Source organism: Gossypium raimondii, chromosome 9, assembly GCF_025698545.1.
Source record: "Gossypium raimondii isolate GPD5lz chromosome 9, ASM2569854v1, whole genome shotgun sequence".
Taxonomy (NCBI): Eukaryota; Viridiplantae; Streptophyta; class Magnoliopsida; order Malvales; family Malvaceae; genus Gossypium; species Gossypium raimondii.
Window position 1 is genome coordinate 748,472 of NC_068573.1, and position 27,035 is coordinate 775,506.

The window sequence follows — 27,035 nt, forward strand, 5'->3', positions numbered from 1 at the left end:
AACTTGCATAGTGATGAAACTGTGTAATAAATATCAAAGCAAGTAGTAAGGAAAAATCTAAGTAGATAAGATATGTCATAATTGAATTTTAGGTGCATTTAACAACCAAGGCACCAATCACCCAGCTTAAAATTTTACTTCACCAGCTTAGAGTTGTATAAACTGCCTTTTGAACCGTCACTACCATGAAATAAGCTTTAACAACCTCAAGCAATTTTTAGCTTACTTTACTGCTCAAAGTAATTTTACAAGGCCAGACAATATGTTGGAAAATGCCAGAAACAAGGGTGTCATAACTAACACACTGCACGCTTATTGTAGAGAAACCCCAATGTAGCAATTAAATGCAACTAAAGAGTAAGGAATGTAAAGATTTAACACTTGATGAACATGAAAATTTTAGACTAAAATCATTAAGTTATATTCATAACCAGAAAACTTGCACTAAACAATAATATAAGAAGACTTGATTATTGAATCACTTACAAATGTAGATGTCATGCCAGCACAAGCTCCAGCAGCAAGTCTTTTGAGAATAGATAGCTTGCCATCTTTTCCCGTGAAAAGTTTCTAGAATTCAATAGGAACTAGAAATCAAACAACTAACTCCATCAAGGGACACGCAATAAGCATCAATACAATTCTAAGATTACATTACGCATATTCTTTTATTACCTAATAAGTTTCATAAGCAAAGAGCTGGACTGCACTGTAAGGTACAACTCTTAGCACTTGAACCATTTAGTACTAAATCAATGTCAACAGCAGCTCAGTAAACCATCACAATTACATTATCGAAATCCAATCCCAAAATAAAGAGTGGAAGTAAAAACTACAAAGAACCTGAGGAAGATTGCCCTTCCAGTACCCTTTAATTCCATCATCCTTCCCAATCGATACAAGCGCCTGCAATTTACTCCCAAATAGTCACCAACATTTAAAATACAATCCAATAAAAAATTACATAAAAAATGAATATGATTAAATCTAACAAATTACATATGATGCAAATAAGGGGTCATTTCAACTTGCATTAATGAAATGGAAGATCTAAACGAAACTCAACATGAAAAACCAAAAACATAAAAGAAGAGAAAAACCTTCTTAAGAGAATGTGTATTTTTACCCAGCCCATCTTCTCCTGCATCAAATGCATTCTTCCTATAATGTGGCTCATTTGGATCTCCGTAAGGAACTACCCTCTTAAGAGCTTTTCTTTCTTTTTTTTCTCCCCTCGGTGGCTCCGCCGAGTCAAATTCCTGTGAATTACACGTTTATCTGTTTTATTATCATTCTTTTTCGGCATAATAACCTTTTTAGTCCTCCAACTTTAGAAGGAAATTTATTTGAGTATTTTAATTTATAGTTTTTGTCAAATCATTCTAAAATAGATAAAAAAAATAGCATTTGTTAATTTTATTTGACAGAAACATGAAGAAATTGTATTGTAGATAGATTTTTAAGCAATAAACGTGAACCAATGGTTCTTGCAGATTTTTTCTTTAATTTTATTAGTTTGGCCTAGAGACTTAAGTCTGATATCCATATAAATATGTATAATAGTCCAAGAGAATCAGAAATGGAGTAAATATGAGACTTGAAAATTATATTTTTGTTGCATTCATTTTCACTTTTTCCATTAAATTGAAGCTTCAATTAAGGTGCCAGTTTTTTTTGGGTGTGGATAGATAAAGATTAGCATTGGGAGACGTCTAAAATAACTTATAGACTATATATGTTCTCTATGCTTCTTGGTGAATGCTAGCACATTGACTGAATTATATCAATGACAATAGATGGTAAAGACACGAAATTTTGTGGAGGGAGATAGTAGCTTAGCAACAAAAGCTGTTTGGGACAATGAGTTAACGTTGATATTTTGTGAACTTTGCGTGAATGAAGTCAATGCTGGCAATAGACCGACAACTCATCTAAACTCGAAGGGATGGGAAAATGTCATTGCTCTTTTTCAAGCAAAAACACAAAAAACTTATGGAAAACCTCAATTGAAAAATAAGTGGGATACATTAAAAAAGGAATGGAGGTTATGGAGGGAGTTGCTTAAGGAATCTACAGGCATTGGATGATGTCCATTTAAAAAGACGGTCGATGCTACCGAAGAGTGGTGGGCTGGAAAAATACAGGTTAGTGTTAACTTTATCATTATTTTAATGCATAAAGTTTATTAAAATTAATAATTTACAGTTATAAAAATCTTAGTATAACATTTAACGTTTAACATATTATGTAGGAAAATCCTGATTTTAAAGGATTTAAGAAGAAAGGAATTGAACCACGATTGAATGAGTTAATGTGGCAAATGTTTGGTGGCATTGTAGCCACTGGAGAGAACGCATGGGTACCTTCGTCCGGTGTTCTTCCACGTGGGGTTCCTATGGGAGATGATGCACCTAATGAGGGATTTGGTGATTCAGATGAACATAGTAACGAGAATGAAGGTATTCCCCCTGATGAGGTACCATCAAACCCTTCTCATGAAATCCCTAATCGAAGAAAGCAAACACTTGGGACTGTACACGGCAAGGGAAAAAATCAAGTTCAAGTAGAAAATTATCAAGAAATACATTAACTACTCAGATTGAGAAATTGTGTGAGAGTATGGCTAGTCCAAGGAAGTCAGTGAATGAAATTATTTTTCCTCACTCTCAATATACTATTTCAAATGCAATGGATGCTTTGCGTGCTTTGGGAGATGAAATTCCAAAAAGAGATGAACTGTACTATTTTGCCACCAAAATGTTCCAAATACCGATGAAACGAGAAATGTTTTTGAACTTAGATCCAGATGATAGGGTTTGGTGGCTTCGACGTGAGTATGGTGAACAAAATCCAATTGCATCATTTTCATCCTTGGTAGCAACATCCTCATTTCCCTTCCAACCATACCATCAACCACCTCCACCATCAGCTCCTTAGAAATATTATTGTAATATAACTATACTACTTTTTTATATGTAAAACTAATGTATGCTACTTTTTATGTTTGGTATTTTTAGGTTATGCTTTTAATCAAGTTTCTGTGTTGTATAGAATGTCACGAAATATTAATTTACTTACATTTGATTACTTTTTCAGGTTATGGATGAGTTTAACAATATGTATAATAGTTTTGATATGAATTATGATACCTCTGAATTGAGTGAAGAAGCTCAACGAAGAATAGCCACAATTGTTACCCAAGTTGAGCACAACAATTATCATAATGAGGAAGAATATGTGTTAAGCAATGTATTGGTACACCATGAAACTTATTTCACTATGCAACCGAGTATGGATTCAAATTATACTGGTCAAATGTGGGTGGACGAAGTATTAAATGGGCACGATGATCGTTGCATGATTAGTTTTAGGATGCCAAAAAATATATTTCACAGATTGTTGCATGATTTGCAAACAAATTATGGCTTAAAGAATGGGAAAGTATCGGCGATGGAGAAGTTAGCATTATCATTGTACATTCTTGGAAATAGAGAATCAAATTCAAATGCAACAGAGCGATTTCAACGATCTGGGAAAACTGTTAGTCGAATTTTTACTGATATGTTGCATATATTTGCTCGAATGGGAATAGACACGATTAAACCCATTGAAGGTCAATTCAAGGAAGTACCAAACCATATTCGACATGATACAAGATATTGGCCTCACTTTAAGGTAAAATTTACACAATCTTTATATTTTTAAAACATAAATTATTTCTAACTTTTATCTCATTACTTGTATTTATTTTAAAGGATTGTATTGGGGCCATAGATGGAACACACATAAAAGCATGCATTTCGCCTTCTTCTCAAATACCTTATATCGGACGGAAAGGTGAACCAACTCAAAATATTATGGTAGCTTGTGACTTCAACATGTGCTTTATTTTTGCATTTTTGGGAAGGAAGAGCACATGATAGTAGAATTTTTTTGCAAGCACTTAGAAAGCAAGAGTTGAAGTTTCCACACCCTCCACTAGGTCAAACTTTAATTTTTTAATTACTTTTTAGATAAAAAATATTAAAATTTTTAATTTATTTTTAAACTTGATATTATGTTTTACTTTTTTTTACAGGAAAATATTATCTTGTGGATTCCGGATATCCACAAATGGCAGGTTTTCTAGGTCCATATAGGGGAGAACGATATCATTTACCTGATTTTCGTCGAGGTAATCATCAAGTATCTGGAAAAAAAGAAATATTTAATCATGCCCATTCTTCGTTACGCTCTGTGATTAAACGAATATTTGGAGTGTGGAAAAAAAATGGCCAATATTAAGAGATATTCCAAGTTATTCATTCAACAAGCAAGTTTTAATAGTTATTGCAACAATGGTTTTGCATAATTACATTCAAGACATGCTTGGTCAAATGATGAGGATTTTCGAGAATTTGAGAATATACGGACATGCCGTCTCTTCAAGCCAGTTTGATGAGGTGAATCGAGTTCTTCTAACAGAGAAAGTGACATTGAAATCACAATGTTAAGGAAACCATTGCAACTAGTTTAATGAATCAATATTTGTAAACACATTTTGTATCATAACCTAATTTCTAGTAATAATGAAACTTGTTATGTCTTATGTTACTATATTTTTTATTAAAAATCACCCGTTTAGATACTTCAAAATTAGATCCAAGTATAATGTTATTATTTGTGAAAATAATATTTATCATTGTTATAAAAATATTTAATTATAACTATAAAAATTAAAATAATTATCATTTTATCTAATAAATAATTTAAATTAATTATATAATTCATTAAAATATTGGAAGATACATTTTAATATTTTATTAAATGAATTTGCATATTTTAATAATTTTAAAAAGTAAAATAATTTAAATAACTTCTATTATATATCAATTCTAATCGATGTCCTTAATAGTCATTTTCATTCTCACCTCATCACATACAATTGCGTTTGAATCCAAACACACACTCCACCATTGTTTCTAATCTCACCGCACAAGACCCAATCTCACCGCTACAAGAATTAATCTCACCGCCACCATTGTTTTTAACCTCACCGGAGGTAAACACACCACCATCCAAACTAGCTCAAGACTTGAAATTTTTTTAAAATACTTTATTTTAACTTTTATAAATAACATTTTTTATTTATATTTAATATTATGTTAATTATTTATTTTAATTATTTAAATAAAATATTTTTATTAAATTTAACTTAATTTAATTTAATTTAAAATTGAATAGTAAAATTCTTTAGTTTCAAAATTCAATCAAATAAAAGTGAAATGGCAAAATTCAATATAGAGTTAAAAGGAAAGTGATAAATTTACCTTTTAACAAATATTAATAAAAATATGGTGGCAAAATTCAATTACTATCCAAAGTATAAGGGCTAATTTGCACATTAACCCTATTAATTTGGAATTAAACCAAAATTGGATTAGGTTGAGATATAGGGGATTACGGGGCAAAACCCGCCCCGCCCAGCCCACCCCCACCCAGTTGCCATTTCTAAGTAGAACAAGTAAGCAAAGGGAATAAATAAATAAATAAAATAGGGCAGTAAGGATTTGACTAAACGAGCTTGGAAATCCATTGGAAAAGATGGCAATACAATTGCGAATCGGCGGCGGCGTCTTCCTCTCACAGTGGTCTCCGCAGCTAGTGTTGGATAGTAACAATAGGAATGGGCGGCGGTTGGTAATTGGGGGCGAGAGCTGGGAGAGATCGCGATTCATCGGCCTTGTCCATTGCAACAGCAGAAGCAGCAATAATGGTAGCAGCGATGCTAAAAAGGGTGTCCCTAATTCAAACTACGTTGTGCCACTCAACAAGTCGTTTTCGGCATCAAACTCTTCGTACATCACTCGTCCTCTAGTTGAAATCCTTCGGGATCTCAACAAGCGAATCCCTGATAACATCGTCAAGCCTCCTTCTGATTCTTCTTCCACTTTTCTCCCTTGGTACTGCCGCTAAATTTTTATGTTTGAATTTCGGAATCTTATTACTGATAAATCAGTCGATCTGATCTGACCTGGTCTTGTTTGATTGCCTCAGGTACCATGCCAATCGCATGTTGAGCTTCTACGCCCCTGGTTTGCCCTTTTCCTTTGATTTCCTTTTGTATATCCTCCTTGAATTGCAAACCTGATTCAGTATTTCTCACAGGATGGTGTGGAGAAGTACGTGATGTTATATTCTCTGAGAATGGAACTATCACTGTTGTATATCGACTCACTATTCGAGGATCTGATGGAGAAGTATGCTTTCTTCTCCTCACTTTTACTTCTTTATCCTATAATTATACGATAAAAACATCATCCTTACCATAAACACCTAACAATATTACATTCTACTTCCTTTTTGTCCCCATTTTTCTAGGAACATTTGGCCTCACCTTTAAGTTAATTGGGAAATATAAACTAAAAATAATATATTTCATAGGAAGGAGCTATCTTGACTGAGTTGCCTACAATCATTAAGGTTTTCTATTCGATGTTAGTTCCATGTTTTCAGATTTATTGTTAGATGAGATGATGCTGAGTATATTATTCATATGAATGATCCAATGGCCTGATAGGGACTGTGGGGCTTGTAGGGGATTCTCATAGATATATATATATATATATTTTTTTTTTGTATATCGGGGCTTAGTGAGACTGATCCATGACAGCTAACGGGACTAGCTTTTGGGAAAACTGAAAACAATAATCTTTCATTCTTAAATAAATAGCTTAATTTGTATAATGCAAAAGGGAAATAAAAAACGAATGATCCCTAAGCTTCATTCCTTTGGTTCCTTGATTGCATTGCACAACCGAGAACGGAAGAAACCATAAGCATCATGTATAGAATTCCTTAATCGCACAAAGGGTTGATTACACCATGCATTTTGATTACGTCATACAATCACACTATCTGAAGTAGGATGTCTCGGAAAATACTCAACTCCCAATTGAAAATCAATTAACTTGGCTTGAAAGCAAAAGTTTAAAGTATTTTTTTTTGGGGGGGGGGGGGAGGTGGAACTTTAGATACTGAACTGTGTTGTAACTGTTTAATTCTAAATATAATTGTAGTTCAATTAAGCACCAATGGTCTCAAACTTTATGGCATGCTTTATATCAACTAAATCCCTATTAGAAAATGGCCATGAAATAACAGATGCCATATGATGTGTAAATTAAAATTTGTCATTCTCTTGATGTATGTTTTAATAAATAAATACAAAATAAGAAATAATTAATATTATGTTTTGAATTTTTTTGAACATATAAATAATTTATAAACCTATAAAATAGAAATTGTTTTTAGTTTCTTGTTTCTTTCCATTTCCTCTTTTTTATCATTTTATCTTCTTTATAATTTATATTATCTTCTTTGGAACGATGCTCAAGAATTCTTTTTTATCTCAATATTCACTAGGTATTTAGATCTCAAACTTACTATCATTGATGAGGAAAATCAAAATCATTTATAGCATAGAACACTACTAGCGACCCTTTCCTTTTCTAGGAGCACATGATAGTTCTGTCATATGAAACTAGATGCTGGTTTTTAGTAGGGTTGCAACGACATTGGCCAAAAATTCGGTAGCTTTTCTTAAGCTTCAATAAAAGTTAGCCTTGGCGTTGCTTGAATTAGTAATAACTATGTCTTTGTTGTCGCATTTGACAAGTAAGCTTCTTAAGCTTTAGTCCTAGGTGATTTCTAGAAGTTACCACCAAGGAAAAGAAGCCAAAGTATCATATCCATGGAATCATATCAGAAATCCTACACCACTGTTCACTTTGGCCAGCCTCAAATTCAATATATCAAGATGGTCCTTGAATAGTAGCTTCCCTCAAATATTTGTTGTTATAAGGTACAAAATCACAACATAGGGTCAAAATCCCATATTATCCTAGGTTGAAAGCTAAATATTAATAAAACTAAAAAGGCACTTCTCTTTAAGTAGCTGCTGCTTTTAATGAAACTACCATAGTGTTTTTTTTTTTTTGGGAAGATTCTGCCATAGTATTTTTAACTGACCTCATGAAGGATCCCAAGGCATTTGATTAGTGTGGATTGTTCAGAAATTCTGGCTATAACAGTGGAGAAGTGTTTCGAACTAGAAGAATCCTTTATCATACATTTACTGTGATTCTATAATCCAAGTTTAGAAAAACTGAAGAGAATTCAAACCCCCTGTTATGTCATTAAATCCTGTTTAGTTAATGTCTCACTCCCAAATTTTTTGCCACAGCTACCAAAATACGATGTTTTGCTAGCCCAGTCAAAAACCTGTTTCACTATTTTGATGTTCAGAACTTAGTAAACCCAAATTATGTTCATTGTAGTTATCAATTATGTTCTGACCAAGGTATTCAATACTGTGCCGATGGACGTATTGTTTTTCAACTGGAATTGATACATACCAATATTGATCTGTTTTGGTATTCTGTTTTGGATTTATCAATATTTTTGAAAAATATTTCATATATGCTTTTAGAAAATTTACAAGTATCAATTGACTAAAAATTAAATAAATTTCAAATATAAAATATTTATCAATTGTATAAAATACTCCAATAAAGCTCACAGATAAAAATTCATCATTTGACCAGTCCATGGAAAAAAAAAAGATCTCATACATTAAACAAGAAGATTGTCTTATATATGTAATTTTACTTTTTTTTTTCTTATTTGTGCACCAGCTGGTGCACAATGTTCCGGCTGATATGACTAGAATTGGGTGGAATGAGCCAATGTGATCGATATATGCCAATATTTTCACTGGTGCAGAAAAGAAAGTTGAAATGTTTTGGTTTACTACCGGAACAATGTGCACTGGCCAGAACCGGTGTGGAATTAACTAGATTCTCACACTTCATTTTCCTTGAATTATGTGCGCGATATATATATCCAACTAACATTGGATATGGGGGTTTGATCCTCCAAATACGTGGAACATTTAGGGAAAAATGAATGTAGCCAGTGGTGGGCACCAATTTTCCATGTTCATATTTTTGTTGTTTGTTATAGTCCTTTTTGCTTGCTTGTGTGATAGTATTGGGTAAAAATACTATGGAAGCTCTTGTACTAGGAATAAGATTGTATTTTGCTTCCTCTACAAAAAAATAGTAAATTAGTCCATGTATGTTAGATCAAATCTGTTAAAAATTTTATCCATTTTTACTGTTAAAAATTGGTCCCTGTATGTCATCGTGAGGTGCATGTGGCATGTCATGTGGAATTGTCTTGCTATTCCGTCAACTACATCAGTTTTTAATAGTTTGCTCTTTGATTTAGCATAGTAAAAAGGATAAAATATAATCTAATTCCTAGTACGGAAGTCTCTATGGTAGTTTTACTAATAGTATTGTTATTTATGTGTATTGTGATGGTATTGTTACATATGTGTTATGTTTACTGTGGTTTTGAAGGCACATAGGGAGTCAACAGGGACAGTATCACTTAGCGACATTGACATAGAAGATCCAGTTGGCGCAGCAGAGGAAATAGCATTCTGCAGGGCCTGTGCTCGATTTGGTCTTGGTTTATATCTCTATCATGAAAAGCAATAGATACACACAAAAGCATATTGGAAATATGGACTATGCTTTTAGTCTTACTGTTCAAGCACATTTTAATTACCCAAATGCGCCTAATAATTAAATGAAGGTTTTAAAATTAGCCTACATTGAAATTGTTATTTATTATTTTAGAAATGTGAGGTTAAATTTTACTATTAGTTCTTGTACTTTGCGAAAGTTGTGTATTAAATATCTATACTTTAAATTTTAAAATTTAAAATTTTAGTCCTCCCCAAACGATAATGGTTAAGTATATTAAAATTTTCTATTTTCAAAATCTGATGTGCCTAACTTATTATCATATATCTAGTGTCATGTTAGTTTATTATTTTTACATATTACTCACTAAAATCTAGTTGATATATTAACGATTATCACTTGTATTAAAATTAAAATTTTAAAATTTGAAAAGTATAGAGACTTAAAATGATTCAATTGGAGAATACGAATCAAATTCACAATTGTACACATAATAAAAACTAGTAATTGAATTTGATCAAATGGAATTAACTGTTACTATGTGTTAGGATCAAAATTTCAAAAAATTTTGTTAGGAATAAAAATTCAAAAGTACAAAAATAAAAATGATTAATTTAAAAAATACATGTTAAATTTAATTAATTTAAAGTATAAGGATTAAATTCATAAATTTTATAAAGTTGAAGCATATAGCTAGTTAATTACCATGTGCTTTCTTTTGGATTAATTCTACTCCACTATGCACACAAAACAACAACAATGAATTTGCACCTAACAACAATCATCTAATGAAGATATGTGTATTGTTCATTATTAATTTTCTTTACAACTCTTATGAAAGAGAAAAGCAAAAAGAATAAAAGCCAACTAAAACAGATCTAGTGTTTATATAAATTAAAATAGAGTTTTTCTATAATTCTTTTCACACTATTTATATAAATTAGAACAGGTCTAGTATTTTATTTATCTATAAGTAGGAAATTTTGACCGACGTAAATACTCTTTAAAATTTTAAAACTAATGAAGTTATACTATCTAATTTTATTATTTTATTTCAACTTAAATTAATTAATATTTAAAATAGATTTCATATAATACTAATCTATTTAAAAATTAGGGTATACTATTCAATTGGTCACTCAGCTTTTAGAGCATTTGATTTTTATCACAAAAAAATCATTGCAATTTCGTCATTGCCATTAGAGAACGCTTTTATTTTAGTCACTCAAGCGTTAAACCTTAACGACAACTGATTGTACACACAAAATTATGTCCACATTATGTTTACATTTTCATTTTGGCTATCCAACTCCTAATTCATTATAATTTTGATCACTAAAAAAAATCCTTTTTAAGTCTTGATCTATGTAATAAAAAGAAAACTTTAATAATTAAAGTGAAAAACGATAGAAACTAAAATAATGCATTAACAAATTTGTCAAATTGTACTTATTTATTCCATGACTGAAAATCATGTCCACATTATGTTTACAATTTCATTTTGATCATCTAACTTCTAAGTCACTTTTATTTTGGTCACTCAAAAAAACCATGTCTAAGTTTTGATCTATGTAAAAAGAACTTTAAGAATTAAAGTTCATAAGCAATAGAAACTAAAATAATGCATTAACAAGTTTGTCAAATTGTAATTGTTTATCCCATTGCCGAAAATTCTATACAAAGAACACTACACACCCGTATATTATATACACACAAGCATTGCTAATTACAAATTACAAATTGGTGGAAGCTCATGGCTAATCATATGTGTGTGAAACTGGACATCCCTCCCTGCTATGATACATAAATGTCAAAGAGGGGAATGAATCTGAGGCAATATTCTTCTACTATTCTATATTACACTACAAATCTCACCAATGCAGTATGATCGAAATAAACTAGTTCCTTTGATGATTTTAGCTGGACGCGTATCAAGGCCTAAGAAGTTTTGTACCTGAATTTGAAGCCATCCAAGAAGTGATCACCTCCACAAGATTGTTCATGTCCTTTGAAATTTCTGCACGTATAATGCTCGACTCAACACCTAATGTAGTACTGACCTCTTTGGCTACAGTCTCCCATGGTGTTCCTGCACTCAGATTCACCAAAAGCTCACCTCCACGATTTACTGCATCTGCCATTGCAGGTGGAACATCTGGAAGAGCCTGCAATATAAATAATATGTATAACTAAAACTGCTCGCCGTTTCCAGCAAGAAAAGCAATCCCAAGCGTAGGCTGAAGCACATTAGTCTTATAAAATTCATATACTGAAATGATCCGAAGTAATATCCATTCATGCAGAGGCATTGTAAAGTAAATTACAAGCATTACTTGTTGTAGAGGAAGCCCGTGATCTCCTGGTAATGATCGAATTGACATGTCTAGCATTGAGCTGATGGCTGACTCTGAACTTAGCACCTTAGCCAATTTTGGAGTTTCATCAATCGAGTCATCCTTGAACTTTATTAAAAGATTTCTTGAAATGCCATAGTATGACTTTATCTGAAAAAAATATGTGAAACTCAAAAAGCAGAGGTGTAAAAGTTTAGCCTAAGGTTATATCCGAAGGACATTGCAGTTTGAAGTACTTTGCAATAAAATTAAGGTTAAAATATGTCATAAGTCCTTGTACTCTTAGTAAATTTGGAATTTAATTCTTATACTTTTATTTCAAGGAATTTAGTCCTACTTTTCAGATTTTGAAATTCAGGTTCAACTGTTAACATTGTTAAAATTATTTTGTTAAATTCAGATTTATTACAATGTCATTTTTTAGTTGCATTGTTGTAAAGTGAGTATTTTTATTTATTTATTTCAAAATGTCATACCAATTAATTTAGCAGAAAAATTTAACAGTGTTAACAATTAGATCAGAATTTGAAATTTAAAAAGTAAAAAGACTAAATTCCTTAAAATAAAAATATAGAGATTAAATTCCAAATATATGAGGAGTACAGGGACCTATGACATATTTTAACCTAAATTTAATAACTAAACTATCTTCAGATTTAACATGCTTCTCATCAGTGTTCTAGAGTTGCATATACGTAAAAACCATTGCCTCTCTACAAAAGCATATGGCTGAAGTGCCAGAATTAGCAACCAATCAACCCTTTCCTTCGTTAATATACATTGCCCTTAACATTCAGAATGAAGTAGAGTAGCAAAAATGAGCAAGAAGCATTTTTTTTTTCAAACAGGGATGCAATTGTGGACGCCTATGTAGGTAAAGAGTATGTCTTCATTTAGTTTGATATGACTTTCCTTAGTTATTGTAATACGAAATCTCTATTAAAAGAGATGATGAATAAACAAAGGTAAGCAGAATATTGTCAAACCCTATAGAGATCTGGGTCTCTTTCTAAAGAATCCTAAGGTTTCATGCTTTTTTTATGAGCTTAAGTGAATCAATATAATAGGATGAACAAGACACAAGGGAAAAGCTCTGCTATTAAACACATATTTTCCCTCCCATTGCCCCATAACTTGTGTCCATGTTTGCATTTTGTGTTTATGGTAGCTTTTAGCTTAAAATTGAGTAAAATTTGATGAAGTTGTGGTGCTGCGACACCAGAAAAGGACTATTTCAGTTGATTCTGTTAATTTTCCATTTGCAAATTTTAGGGCCATTCTCATTTCATTTTATTAGAATTTTAGTTAACATCATAATTGTACATAAATAAGTTTCTATTCCAAGCTTTTGGTATAGGAAACAAGGCCATGAAGTACGGTCAAATAGGGAGCAAACGCCACCTTACAGCCCAGTCGGGGTTGCGACATCGGGTTGTGGTGTTGCAATGCCACGCTGCCTTTGAGCAGGAAATCAGTGGTTTTGGAAGATTTAAGCAGGGGCATTTCAGTCTTTTCGATCCTTCCATGCCTTGGAGCATAAAAACCATTATTCTGGATCAGATTAGATTTCTTAGGCTGATTAGTTGGTTAAAAGCAGTTTCTGAATTTTTTTCCTCTCAACTTCCTCATTATTTTTCTTTAGACTTTCATTAGAACTTTGTAATTTCGTAAAACTTTTGTAATTTTCAGTAGTTTTCTCTAGTTTTTGTGAATTGTAAGTTGAATTTGAGCCATTTGATGAAGGGAACCAATTGGACAAAGGATGATTTTCAAGTGTCAAAAGGGAGTTTCACTTCGGATTATGAGCATTCCTAAACACCTTTTCGTATTTGTAGCTTGAATAATTGTTGTTAGTGATGGTATTTATGTTTGCTTCAATTGTTTTTCAAAATTATGAGCTAAATTTCCTATTGGTTGATTAGGGTTGATGAGTAATTGAGTTGATTTGGTTGAGATACTTGTTGATAAGCATGATTAATGTGTTCAAATGATGGTGCTTAAAATTGATTTAAAGATTGACACCCATTAATTTATATGAACTAGGGAACAAACGAAAATTGACATTAGTTAACTAAATCAATTGAATATCTCCAACTTTAGTATTGAGAGAGCTAAAACTAACCAAAATGCATGAGAGAACTGGCCTTAAGGGAGAACTCAACGAGAATTTAGGTTTAATTATCCTAGAAGGATCCAATTAGAGAGTGAAGCTATTTGGTGTTTAGTTGGAAGCTTATGATAGCGAGAGTGTTGTGATTATAAGGATTTGGCATGATTATAGGGATTATAGGCTGTAAATGGTAGAGATTATAAATTTTAGGAATTATAGAGGCTTAACTTTAGGGATTACAGCTGCTGTAATTCCAATATTTCTTTTCATTTTTTGTGCATTTGCTATTGTATAGATATCCATCTAGTTTGAGGGAATAATCAAGCAAAAAATTCAAACTTCACTCTTTTTTTTTACTAATTTTATATAGTATCAGAGCCTAGTTGGTAAATCCAAGTGCCACTAGGTTTTTTTCTTTTTCTCTACTCACAACACCCAACCTTTTCACACATGAGCCCACCTCTGGTCATTGTTTTTTGGACACGATTTTTCCAGACCTCTTACCCAACCCATCCAACTCCAGTGGTACCTCTATTTTTCATTTTGACTTTGTCTTCTTTTTTTTTTCTTCGCTAAACATGTCTGAGGTTTTAGATTCTATCAAACCCATTTTCTCCTCCATATCTAGTTCTCTTGCTATTACTTTTGTTAAACTACAAGGTACTGATAATTATGTTTTTGAGCTGCATTTGTTGAGTTATGGTTTATGGGACAAGGGTATAAAGATCATTTAGAGAATGATGCTAAAATAATTGATGAGAAAAATACAGATGTGTGGATGAAAATCGATGCACAATTATGTAGTTTGTTCTAGCACTCTCTTAAGCCAATATAACTTTATTTCACTCATGCAAAACTTGTTACAATGTTCGAACCAAGGCTAATACACTATATTACCAACAATATTCAACCTATTTACAAAAGGGTGTCAAATCTTGTCCATTTAAAACAAAATCAACAGGATATGACTAGTTATTTGGGTTAAGTTGAACTCTAAAACATGAATTTAACTACCTTATGTCTCTTTCTGAAAATGTTAATGATCAAGAACAGGAAAGAGACAAATTCTTCATGGTATTATCCTTGATAGGACTTAGCACATATTTGGCTACAGTCCAGGATCAAATTCTTGCTAGTCCAATCATTCCTACTTTTGAAGATGCATTTGCTCGTCTACTTTGCATTTCCGCCAACAAGATTGAGATTGAATGCTTTGTGTTAGCAATACAGAAAATTAATCAGCAAGGGGATAATCAAAAGAGGAAGGGCAAAGGATTCAAATCCCATTGCACTTAGTGTGATAGGGAGTCACACTCGCAACACTTGTTGGGCCCTTCATGGATGACCTCCTTGCAATACTCATCATAATCGACCTCATTGCTCACATGACTCAGTCTCAAGGAGATAGACTTCTTCCACTACCAAATGCCCAAGCTCAAAGAACAAAATCAGTCACATTAACAGGGGCAGATTATGATGAATACTTGCAATATCAAGAATCGAAACAACATTCTCCTTCTTCAATGGTTTTGTTTCTCAACAGGGTAATTCCTTTGCTTGCCTAACATAGTCTTCCTTCAATGGCTCTTGGATACTTAACTCCGGTGCTTTTAATCACATTTCTGGTAATAGAGACCTTTTCTCTACTCTTGCTTCTCTTAACTCTTCTACAGTTACCTTAGCTAATGGATCTTAAACAGTCATCAAAGAGTAAGGAGAAATTCATTCTCTTCCTTCTATTATGTTATTGTCAGTTTTATATGCCCCAAAATACCCATACAACTTGATTTCCATTAGTAAACTTTCCAAATAACTTAATTGTAGAGTAATATTTGATTCTCATTCTGTATATATGTAACAAGTTAGGAGTATATGACATATATGCTTCAGCTTGAGGGGAAGTGTCATGATTATAGGGATTATAGGCTGTAAAAAGTAGAAATTATATGTTGTAAATTCTAGTGTGATTATAGGCTCAATTTTAGGGGTTCTACTGTAATTTCAGTATTTCTTTTCTTTTTTGTACATTTCCTATAGTATAAATATCCACCTAGCTTGAGGGAATAATCAAGCTGAAAATTCAAACTTCACTCTTTTAATTCTTCTCTTTCTTTTTCTAACTTTATAGAGTCCTAGGTACCTTACAACTCGATAGTCATTAATATGTGAATCGACAAGAATGGAGACTGAATTAGTAAATTATGAATTGAATCTAAATCACCAATCAACCATACTTCCATCCAAGTTTCAAGTTTTCAATCCATTATTAGTTTAACACTAGTTAAGTTTTAGATAATCATAGAAAGTAGCTAAATTCATGTCTTTTCATATATTGTTGATTGTGTTACCAAGATAAGAATGAACTAACATTTGTAATTGAAGCTCTAATTAGTTTATTAGAGTTCCGTTTTAGTAAGTAAGCTTAAATTGTAGTAATTCACAACCGTCCTATGGATTTGATCATTGCAATACTTCCATTTACACCAGAATTGTATTTCGCTATAATTATTACTCGACAATGATCCCATACACTTGCGGGTAGTAGATGGTCTAGAATTAAGTTTTTAAATGAAAATATTTTAAAGGTTTTATAAGAACCTAAACCACGTGTCACAAGGTCTAGCTATGGCTCAAAACTATCTACAATGAGGTCAAAGCACGAAACAAGTAGACAATACACTTTGCCTAGGTTGAGAGATATGATAAACAAGAATAAACAATAATGTCAAATGCAACAACCTCGGAATAAAAGAGTTGGAGATTTTACATACAAGTCGTTGAGCTTCTTCAGGTTTTGGAGAAAAATCTTCTCTTCCCTTGGCTAAGTCCATGTATAAGGGAGGAAGTTGCTCAACTAGGGGGAGAATCTGCTTCATAATGGGAGGACTAAGGCTTTCTATTTGCTTTAGCGTCATCTCAGCCTGCAAGTAGTTGATGTAAAAAGGGTTTAGTCATTCATTCTAGAACCGTATATAAAGAACATACTCAAGGTAGAAAAAACAAAATGAAGTGTTATAAATGGAAGATATATTTGAGGAAAATGAAAAAGATGCTTTAGACACAAATTTCACACAATAATATCATTCCTTTTAGGTCGGATAAGAAAAAAACAAAGGAAAAGCACTCCTCATATCAAACTTTCATGCTTCAAAATCGGACAGAAAATGGCAAGTAAAAAAAAAAAGGTCACTTATAAATAGAGTTTAATCAAATGTTAGCAACTTACTAAAATGATATTCAATGTGATATCCTAACCATCACTTTATTTTTCATAAGAACGTTGATAGTATCATGTGATGGCATGTAAATATATATTTAAGTATCTAATGGTAACAAAACCTAAAATTTCCACATTATCCAAAATGAAAATTTGTGGCAAAACAGTAACACGTAGTTATGATGTCACATCATAATTGGTTATAATATTCCATAATTCTGCTTTTGTTCTCTGTTCTTCATCAATTTTTTCTTTATCCTTTTTTCATTCCTTTTAACTTCATCTTTCTCCAATTTCATTCATTCTCTCTCACGATGTCCATTCACTTTGGATTCCTAGTTTTTCCCAAAACACTTCCTTAAAGATCATCCTTGGTTTTTCTAAATCCAATGCATATCTGTCCCACTCTTAGCTCCACTATAAAAAAGGATAAGATATATTCTAAGCCAAATCCAAGGCTGACAAGCTCTCTAAAGGTGAAAAAAGACTTGTCATGGTCAAAGGACCAGATAAGGTTAAAAAGGTCATTGAGCCTCAAGAACTTCTACAGTGGCATCCTCACCACCGTCATCATTGGTGAAACCAATTCTCTTGGTTTTATCATTGGCTCTTCAGTGACACAAAGAAAAAAACTCTTGTCACCAAGTCAGACATGTAAAATCATGTTTGCAGTTCCAGATTTGATATTTTCATTCCTTGACCACATTTTCAGATAGGTCAAGCATAAGAAGAATTGAAGCATCAAAAATCGAAAAAAGATGTCATAACAAAGAACAATGTTACAATGGTAACAAATAAAGTATTCATTCTGGTAAATAAAAGAAAATAAAGCATTCAAAGGGAGGAACAGGCAATCTCAAAATGAAACAATGTTTATCTAAAGTAGCATGTAGTCAAGCAATCCATGATTTTAAAATCCTAAAAATCTCATAAACAAAAATATAACATTAATCAATAGATTAGAAGTTGTGGTTATTATTAAAAAAAGTAAGTGCAAGTTGAGTGCTTTAGAAAACATTATTTGCATCATTGCATGTAATGCAGGAAAAAAATACCCCCATGCGGATTGTGGGTGACGATGCAATCTGTGATAGAAATGGTCCAATGCTTTGGGCCATTGGAACAAGAACAGGTGAGAGCCATGAGAGAGCTAAGCTTGCTTCCTGCGAGGGTATAAAGTAAATTTTCAATCTCATTTCAATTCATAAAAGGAGATATATGGTAGCTACCTTAGGATGAATAAAAGATGACAAATGCAGACTAAAAAAAATATCAACATGAGATCAGCTGATTGCTTCTGCCTTAAAGGACACACGAAATAAGCAAAGTGAAGTTGATCTTATCCATCTCATTTATTTGCTTAAACTGAGATCAGAGTCACAAAAGAGAGGGAAAAGATGACCCTTTCACTAACATTTTGCAACGTTTAAATATTAAGTTTCCTGCAAATTTCCTTGACATGCAAATTGAAAGTTGAATAATTCTGATGGACTAATTTGATTTAGGACTATGCAGACACTTCCATAATCACACATATGATGTAACTTGCCTCATTTTTCAGTAATTTTAGACGTGCACAATAAGATGGTGAACTACCTGGTTGTTGAATGCCATTAACACATTCCCACTCCTTGGGATGGCATATCTTGAACCTGTACAATGAATTCATTAATCAAAAAACCCACTGCAAACGAAATCAGCTACAAGCTTAGGATGACTATGATAGAAGATCTAGTAATACCAATCAAAAGGTGGATGACAGAACCCAAAGAATGGCCAATACCAAAAGTAGGAAGATCACGCCCCTGTGAAGCTTATAGTCACATTTTCAGTTTCATTCATAAATGAATTTAGAAAAATGAAGGGGTGATTTTAGTAAAAACTCACTATTTCTTGTAGAAATCGTAAACACCTGTCGAATTTGGACTGTACTTCATCGGCAATGAAGAAGTAATCAAACCCACTAGCATATGGTGTTGCAATCACCAAAACGCCCCTTCATAAAAGGAAAAGGTTAAATGGTGAATTCCCTTATTTCTCAGTAGGACAACCTTGTTTAGAGTCCAGCTCTATTTAGATTAAATCGCAGTTTAGGTCAAGAGGCTGATCAAAGATAGTATCATCAACAACAAACTGGGTGCTAAGAAGAATGACTCCAAATGGTTTACAAATAAATTACAGGCAGTACAATTACTATCACACAATCAATGTCAATTTTCGAGGCCCTCAATCAATTTTTTTGAAAGCAAGCAACTGGGTAGCAATAGAAGAGACTTACTTTTCCGAAAGGCGCTCCAGAAACAAACGATAGGTAAGCTGAGGAGCAGCTCCAACAAATATACCACCAACAAAATGAACAACTGACTTAGGTTTTAAGCCTTTGGGTTTGAGAACCCATGCTCCCTGTATGCATCAAAGTAATCTCATTAATAAGCTAGCAATTAGGTGAGATTTTGTTGAAGATGGAGTTAATAAAAAAAAAGCTGATTTCGCAAATTTAATAAAATCGTGAACAGTTTATGGGCTACAATGAATAAACATGATATGATACGCTAATCGGATAAAACCTCGACTTGGCTCCAATCGCTTGAACCACCCCAAGCACTTTGCGATTGCCTTACGGTCTCGGTAAGTAATCTGAAAACATAAACACACCAGGAGAAGAACCGATAGGTAAATTAAGAAGCCATAAAAGAAATCCAGGATTGGAAGAAGAGAAAGGACATAATTATACCTCTCAAAATCCCGATAGAGCTGAACTGAATTTGAAGAGGACTGTGTCTGGTTGTTACGATTGGAACCATCGTAATTACAAAAGATTCTTCGAGTTAAACGGGGACGAATTACAGGCGGTGAAGGAAACCTGAGAAGAGATTCAGAGAAGGATCTAATGTGAGTATGAAGTTGAAATGGAGATGGAGAAGTGAAGACGCAATTAGCCATATCGTTCAGGGTTTACCTGTTAAGACTGGTCTCTAGGTTTATGTATCTCTTGGAAATTGCTTTGCTTGTTTCAACACGTTTGTCCTTGTCCCATATGCCATAGCATGCGGCAAAGCTATAGGCTCCTCCTTTGGCTTTTGATTTTTTGATGCAAAGACCATGCTCCACCAAACAAACATGCATGTCGCCTTCAGTTTCACTACAAGTGCGCTTTGGTCACGTAGGCTTGGGGTTCTTTATAATAAAAATATGGTAAAATGTTATAAAATAATAGTAATGCCAAAAAACATAAGAATAATTATGTTTCTTCTTTGAAATTAAGGATAGAACACCTTTATGTTTCTTCTTTTTTTTATTTCCTTTGAAAACTTTTTTGAAGTAATTAGTACCAGCTTACTGGTAATCAATGAACAAATATCTCTAAAGTATTCTAAATCACTTTCTTTCACAAACATTATTAATGTTATAAACTATTTAACTCATACGCTAATAGTCCTACTAATCAATGGTTTATTTTAATTCCTTTAAATTATGAACAAATTAAATTACCTATTAGAGGGTATCATAGTTACATGGGCACTTCATGCTGTATTTGGAGAGTAGGTTGGATAACTTTCAATGCATTACATGGAGAGTTTGATGGACATGCTATGTTTAATGAATAAAGCGAAGAAAAATATTTTTTTAAAAAAGAAAAAAGAGAGGAAAGAATAAAGTGAAAAAAGAAAATTAAAAGGGCATGGCAATATATTAAAATTTAACAATTTAAGTACTTTAAATAATTTTTAATATTTTAAATTTTATAATAGATTTTAATAAATCTGAATTTATATATATTGAATTTCATGGAAATTATTTATATTTATTAATAAATTATTAAAATTAAAAATTAAATTTATTAAAATTTAAAAATTAAGATTTTAAGAGCTAATGAGATTAATAGTAATTAACTTAACTGGACGAAATAAAAAAAAATTATATGACGAAATTAATAGACAAAATTGAGGATTTGAGAGAAAAGAAAAAATAGGTAGCAAGAGGCAGAGGCAGAGGCAGAGGCAGAGGCAGAGGCTCAGAGCTTGGAGAGGAGTCTGTAGGAGCTCAGGCCACTCATATCATTATCATATGCTTTCCAACACCCAACCTTTATACAACGTTTCATTCCAGGTAAAGCTCAAAACTGACCCCTTAATTTCAATCAAATTCATCGGTTGGATTTCAGCAATGTTTGTCGCTGTTGTAAACATTGATTTTATCTGGATTTCAGCTTCTTTTTTATCTGACGGATTTTCTCTCTTGGTTTAAGATCTGATGGCTTTGATTGATGTCACCAAATCTTGCCTTGATTCGATTCGCCAAGTAAGTTCTTAATTTAATCTATTTTTGAATTAAGCATCTCCGTTTTGTATCAAATTGTGTATTGAAAGAAATTCTATTTTCATTATCATTATCAACTACGTGAAGCTTGGTTGAAATCGAAACATGTCTTACAATGGGTATTACTTTCACTAAACAACGTTAGAAATTTCTGTTGCTGCTTGATTTTTGTTGGCATTTTCTCTGTCTTATCTATAAATTACATCTGAATTATTTGCTATGCCGATATTTGGTGCCTAATACGGCAAATGATCAGGCAATGAATCTTCCTTCTTGCTTTTCTTTTTTGTTCATATGGTGTTAATAGGAAAACCTTCTTTAAGTGTAACATTAAATATGCATAGATCTGGTTTAAATTCGAAAAAGGATTGTACTGTTGTGTCAGGATTAACTATGTTATGGTCTTTCTGTTGTCATTTTAGATATCAGAACACATCGAAGGGGCAATTGTATACCTAGATGCTGGATGCACGGAAAGTTTCCAGCTTATGGGAGCATTTCCTCTTTTCCTGGACCTTGGAGCGCGTGCAGTTTGCAGCTCAGAAAACATGTGTGCTCTTGATGCGGTAAGCTAGTTGTGGCACTTCCAGCCCTAAACTCTTTTGAATGCTTATTGTCTTGTGTCCACTTGAAAATAAATAGACTGGTTTCCCTCCTTCATTTTATTAACAAGTAAAGAATGCTGTAAGTCTAAATCTGTCAAATATGAGAAAAGAAAGGATGTTGTGAACGGTTATGTATTTCAGGATGTTAAAATGTGGAAACACCTCAAAACATAATTGTACCAATCATTATCTTTAAATTGATTAGCAATTTTTTTTCCCTAAATAATTTTTCTTGCCATTAATTAATACTTTTTGTAGATATAATTTGTGCACCAGATCCATTGGTTGTGCTGCACCATGCTGTTTTAAACCTAGACTACGGATATATAAAGGTGGAAGAACAGAATGATGTACAGCAGCTAGAACCCATTTGTTATCTAGCAAATTATTAACTCCTGTTTGTTTTACTAGGAAATGTTTATAAGATTTCCCTTGATCATATTCATTTCAATTCTCATTTGCTACGTGCCTTTCTCCTCTAGGTAGCTGACTGGAATGGAAGTTTTGAATCAGCAAGGAAAATTGTAATTATGACTTCTCGTTTATTAAGTGATGCACACCGTTTTATACTACGTTGCCTGAGCATGCATAAAGGAGGTCATTGTTGTACGATATTTACATCTATCTCAGAGGTAGTTCCTTGTTTTTGGACATTTTCAACTACTAGGTGGTTACTAAATTGAAGTTTGCAGTCTCTTCTATTTTCATCTTCTGCAAAGATGCAATTGATGGAATCTTGTGCCTTGCTTTTTATATGTTTCAGATTCTTCTTTTTGCGTTTACTTAATACACTATTATCTCTTTATCTCTTGGGTTCATTGTGGTTGATGCTTTTTGAATGTCGCTAATCTAGGTAGCTCATTCAACATATCCTGATTCACCTCTTGGACCTGATGCATTCCATGAGTATCAATCCTTGCTTCTCCAAGATTATGAGGAGCTTATTGAAAATTCTGATTTAAAGTCTGGTCAGTTGGTTGATAGTAATACGAAAGGAAATTTGACCCTTGAAGATGAAGGATGGTCCAGGTTCACCTCCAATGAAGATGTTCCTTCCCTTGAGGCTAGTTCTGCTGGAAAAAATCAATATGGGGATAGTCCAAGACAGGGAATGGTAGATTTGGGACAAAAACCCATTGTTTCTGTCCATCACTTCCCCATGATTTTATCCCCCATTTCACCTAGAGTGTTTGTCTTACCTTCTGAGGGATCTATAGCTGAAGCATGCTTATCATCTGAACACGAGGATTCCATTAGTGCTGGGTTGCCTTCCTTGAGTACCGGATTGCCATCTGATGTTGATGAGGTTCCTCCTGCTGCAACCCTTACTGCTCATTTTCTGTATCATTTGGCTGCCAAGGTAAGAAGCTCTTTGCAGCCTTAAACCCAAAATTTACTTTTGTGTAACATTATGTATATATATTTTTCAAGTCCCATTGATCTGCATATGTTTATCTTCAGATACTTTCATATCTTCTAAATGTTAGCTTAGTGTAGAAACCACTCAAAGTGCAGATATTTGTGAAAGCTGTATAATGAAGCCCGTGGAATTACTTTTATTTCCTGTGGCAAACTCATAAACATTTGGTTTGAAATGGATGGAACTTTTAAGAACAAGAAAGATCATATAAAATCTTTCGTAGCATACATGCAGCTTGTTCTTCTACTATGTCCTGTAATTTGTTGTATTGCACTATCGTTTAATATATAAAATCCTTTTCACCATACATTTACTTTGTTCTTCTATCTCCTGCAATTGTTACATTGCACTATTGCTTGCCATGCTGTTTTTCAGAATCATGACCATTGTGTCTTCTTTTAAAACATGTAGATGGACTTGAAAATGGAAATTTTTTCCCTTGGTGATCTGTCAAAAACAATTGGGAAGATTTTGACAGACATGTCAAGTCTCTATGATGTAGGGCGTCGAAAACGGACGGTGGGGTTATTACTTATTGACCGTACCCTTGACCTTCTTACTCCATGCTGTCATGGAGATTCACTTGTAGATCGTATCTTTTCAGCTCTGCCTCGTAAGGAAAGAACATCATCCTCTGCAAGTATCAAATGCTCACAGGCCCAACTTAAACCTGGTCCTTCTAGCCTAGCACGTGCTTCCCTCGAGGTTCAGATACCAATTGGAGAAGTTTTAACCAAAGAAGATTTTGAAATAGATGATTCTGGTCTTTCAAATGGCATTGAAGCTTTTCGCTGTGGGTGGGATTCCTATAACTCTGCTTCAGAAATGGTAGATTTGATTAGTCTCAGCAAGAAAGCTAGTGATGAGAAGTTTTTTCCTGCTGAGCTATTACAGGGGTCCTTAGTCTCTACCGAAACATTCAAAGGAACACCATATTTGGAAGCAATACTAGATAGGAAGACAAAAGATGGGGCTATTCTGGTGAAGAAGTGGCTTCAGGAAACTCTACGTCGAGAGAATATGACTATTGATGTGAAAACTCGCCCTGGTTTTGCTTCAAAATTAGAATTAAAAACCATGATTAAAGCATTAACCAAAAGCCAATCATCCTTAATAAGAAACAGAGGAATTATCCAGTTAGCATCAGCTACTTTACTTGCCCTTGATGAATCATGTAGTGCCAGATGGGATGCATTTATCAGTGCAGAGAAAATATTGAGTGTTAATGCTGGGGATACGAGCCAAAGTCTCGCTGCCCAAATAAGTGATCTAATCAATAAGAGTGCTTTTGCAGGATCAGATGGCAAAAAGAGTGGGAAAAAGGAACTCTCACAAGGGCTACTTTCTTTTCAAGATGCTTTGCTCCTCACAATTACTGGTTATATATTGGCTGGCGAAAACTTCCCAACTTCTGGATCCGGTGGCCCTTTTTCTTGGCAAGAGGAGCACTTTCTTAAAGAAGCTATTTTGGATGCTATACTTGAAAACCCATCGGTGGCTAGGTTGAAGTTTCTTCATGGTCTAACGCAAGAACTTGAGGCCAATTTAAACAAAACTAAATCAGATGTAACCAAAGAAACATCAACAGATGAATTGAACATTGATGAATTTGATGATGATCAGTGGGGTAAATGGGGAGATGAAGATGAAGATGAAGAGAATGATAATAAAGAGCAAGAATATGATGACATGCAGCTTAAGTTGGAGTTGCGCGATAGAGTGGACAACCTTTTCAAATATCTTCATAAGTTATCTAGTTTAAAGAGCAAGAAAGGGCCATTGGGTTTGGAAAGCAATTTGAGTAGCGATCCTTACACAAATAAAGGATTACTTTATAAGCTTCTAACAAAGATTTTGGGCAAGTTTGATGTACCAGGATTAGAGTACCATTCATCTACAGTAGGTCGACTGTTTAAAAGTGGGTTTGGAAGATTTGGTCTTGGACAGGTAACTTTAATTAGTTTCCACAGATTTTTCTTAAATTGCCTGCAGTATATATGTTAATAGTTTTAACGTGATCAACTTTGTTTTCAAAAATCCTACAGGCTAAACCAAGTTTAGCAGACCAAAATCTCATTCTGGTTTTTGTTGTTGGAGGCATTAACGGTGTTGAGGTCTGAATTTCTTTCATCTTCTACAGCATTTCCTTCTCTTTTGCCTTTTTCTTCCTTTGGAAATCTCTGTTGCTTAAACTGTGTTTATTTTGGGTGGCATCTGTCTAAAGATCCCATTACAGTGGGATCCTTTTAAATCAACGATTGAAATAAATAGGAAAAGAAAATCAATCCACCGTTGAACGTGCCATGTAGGATTTGCATTGAGAAACATCTAAAGAAGGAAAGAAATTGATTTTTAGAGAAAAGCAACATATTCAATAACCGATTTAATAGGTTTCAGGAGACCAACACAATTTCCTAGTTTCTGACATGGCTTGATCAAATGGCTATAGATTCCTCATTTCTATCTTTTAGTCGTTGATTTAAAAAGGATCTCACAAGATCCCATTATAATAAGATCTCACCTTAAGTGTTACCTTTTTTGGTACAAATAAGTATTCCCATGTTTATACGGCTTGACTAGCAAGATGACTCTAAATCTTCAGTTTCTTTTTTCAACCCAAATAACTATGAAACATTCTTTTGTTGTTCATTGTGGCAAGGTACAAGAAGCACAAGAGGCATTATCAGAAAGTGGAAGACCTGATATCGAATTAGTTCTTGGTGGAACCACTTTTCTAACTCCTGATGACATGCTTGATTTGCTATTGGGAGAATCTAGTTACATTTGACTTCTCTCTCTCTAACATACACTAATGTTACCGCAAAGAAAGAATACATGGTTAAACAATTAAGTTAGAACTTGATGTTTGTTTGATACCTGTGTCATAATGTATTGGTTCAGGTGTTTATAGTTTTTGATATGTTTATTCATACTCAATGGTTACCGTTGACGATAGGGAAATTGGCACTCAACAAACATGGTAAGTTGTCTTCTGCTTTTTGATAAAAGCGTGTAAATGCATTTGCTGACCATAGATCATTGAACAAAGTTTTGTTTATCCACAAAGTTCATATGATGGCCTGAAGTAGACTTGATTATGGGTTGGGTTGGGTTGGGTTGATGTCAAATATTAGGTCTGTTTCTTAAGTTTGAGCTTGGCCTGAAAAATTGGCTTAAAATTTTGTCTAAGCCTAGCTCAGATAAAAAAGCTAAACTCGAGTCGGACCCGACCCATTTGTGTTAATTTTTTATATTATTTTTATATAAAATTAAATTTTAAAAATATAATACATCAAATTCATTAAAAACATTAAAATAAATGTTTCCCAACAAATTGAAAATACATTAAAAAATCTCTATACTTAATAACACTAATATAGTTGTAACTTATGAAGCAGATGCTTCCAAAATAGAAGCAAAATAAATAATAAAGTAAGAGTTATACAATATTCAAATAATAATAACAAAATAGTAGC

The 27,035-nt window shown here is 33.2% G+C and overlaps 3 protein-coding genes across 5 annotated transcripts; 2 read left to right on the forward strand and 1 right to left on the reverse strand.

Annotated features, from left to right (window-relative positions):
- Nucleotides 1-5,527: 5,527 nt before the first annotated feature.
- Nucleotides 5,528-9,709, forward strand: LOC105798031 (DNA repair RAD52-like protein 2, chloroplastic). Its single transcript, XM_012627906.2, has 4 exons — nt 5,528-5,942; nt 6,037-6,074; nt 6,148-6,239; nt 9,405-9,709. The coding sequence occupies exons 1-4, from the start codon at nt 5,584-5,586 to the stop codon at nt 9,543-9,545; spliced, it is 630 nt and encodes a 209-aa protein (XP_012483360.1). The 5' UTR covers nt 5,528-5,583; the 3' UTR covers nt 9,546-9,709.
- Nucleotides 9,710-11,129: 1,420 nt separating this feature from the next.
- On the reverse strand, nt 11,130-20,362 carry LOC105798030 (uncharacterized). 2 transcript variants are annotated; one of them, XM_052620878.1, is made up of 11 exons: nt 20,174-20,362; nt 19,949-20,077; nt 19,782-19,851; nt 19,493-19,617; nt 19,102-19,210; nt 18,956-19,019; nt 18,811-18,866; nt 18,270-18,377; nt 16,769-16,918; nt 11,858-12,037; nt 11,130-11,698 (listed from the first exon to the last, which is right to left on the reverse strand). In XM_052620878.1, the coding sequence occupies exons 1-11, from the start codon at nt 20,338-20,340 to the stop codon at nt 11,465-11,467; spliced, it is 1,392 nt and encodes a 463-aa protein (XP_052476838.1). In that variant the 5' UTR covers nt 20,341-20,362; the 3' UTR covers nt 11,130-11,464. The 2 variants fall into 2 exon arrangements, with proteins under 2 accessions (XP_052476838.1, XP_012483359.2); XM_012627905.2 differs by having other exon boundaries at nt 11,867-12,037; nt 20,174-20,360.
- Nucleotides 20,363-21,146: 784 nt separating this feature from the next.
- Nucleotides 21,147-26,630, forward strand: LOC105798037 (sec1 family domain-containing protein MIP3). 2 transcript variants are annotated; one of them, XM_012627914.2, is made up of 8 exons: nt 21,147-21,324; nt 21,425-21,516; nt 21,957-22,100; nt 22,622-22,771; nt 22,993-23,499; nt 23,971-25,506; nt 25,605-25,673; nt 26,219-26,630. In XM_012627914.2, the coding sequence occupies exons 2-8, from the start codon at nt 21,469-21,471 to the stop codon at nt 26,345-26,347; spliced, it is 2,583 nt and encodes an 860-aa protein (XP_012483368.1). In that variant the 5' UTR covers nt 21,147-21,324; nt 21,425-21,468; the 3' UTR covers nt 26,348-26,630. The 2 variants fall into 2 exon arrangements, with proteins under 2 accessions (XP_012483368.1, XP_012483367.1); XM_012627913.2 differs by having other exon boundaries at nt 21,464-21,516.
- The last annotated feature ends 405 nt before the right edge of the window (nt 26,631-27,035 follow it).

Coding starts and splice junctions, on each gene's coding strand:
- LOC105798031 (XM_012627906.2), top strand. CDS start 5,584: ATGGCAATACAATTGCGAATCGGCGGCGGCGTCTTCCTCTCACAGTGG. Junction 5,943..6,036: donor TCTTCCACTTTTCTCCCTTG/GTACTGCCGCTA, acceptor TGATTGCCTCAG/GTACCATGCCAATCGCATGT. Junction 6,240..9,404: donor TTCGAGGATCTGATGGAGAA/GTATGCTTTCTT, acceptor GTGGTTTTGAAG/GCACATAGGGAGTCAACAGG.
- LOC105798030 (XM_052620878.1), bottom strand. CDS start 20,340: ATGCATGTTTGTTTGGTGGAGCATGGTCTTTGCATCAAAAAATCAAAA. Junction 20,078..20,173: donor CTAGAGACCAGTCTTAACAG/GTAAACCCTGAA, acceptor ATCTCTTCTCAG/GTTTCCTTCACCGCCTGTAA. Junction 18,378..18,810: donor TAATGGCATTCAACAACCAG/GTAGTTCACCAT, acceptor ATACCCTCGCAG/GAAGCAAGCTTAGCTCTCTC.
- LOC105798037 (XM_012627914.2), top strand. CDS start 21,469: ATGGCTTTGATTGATGTCACCAAATCTTGCCTTGATTCGATTCGCCAA. Junction 21,517..21,956: donor GCCTTGATTCGATTCGCCAA/GTAAGTTCTTAA, acceptor TTGTCATTTTAG/ATATCAGAACACATCGAAGG. Junction 25,674..26,218: donor GAGGCATTAACGGTGTTGAG/GTCTGAATTTCT, acceptor CATTGTGGCAAG/GTACAAGAAGCACAAGAGGC.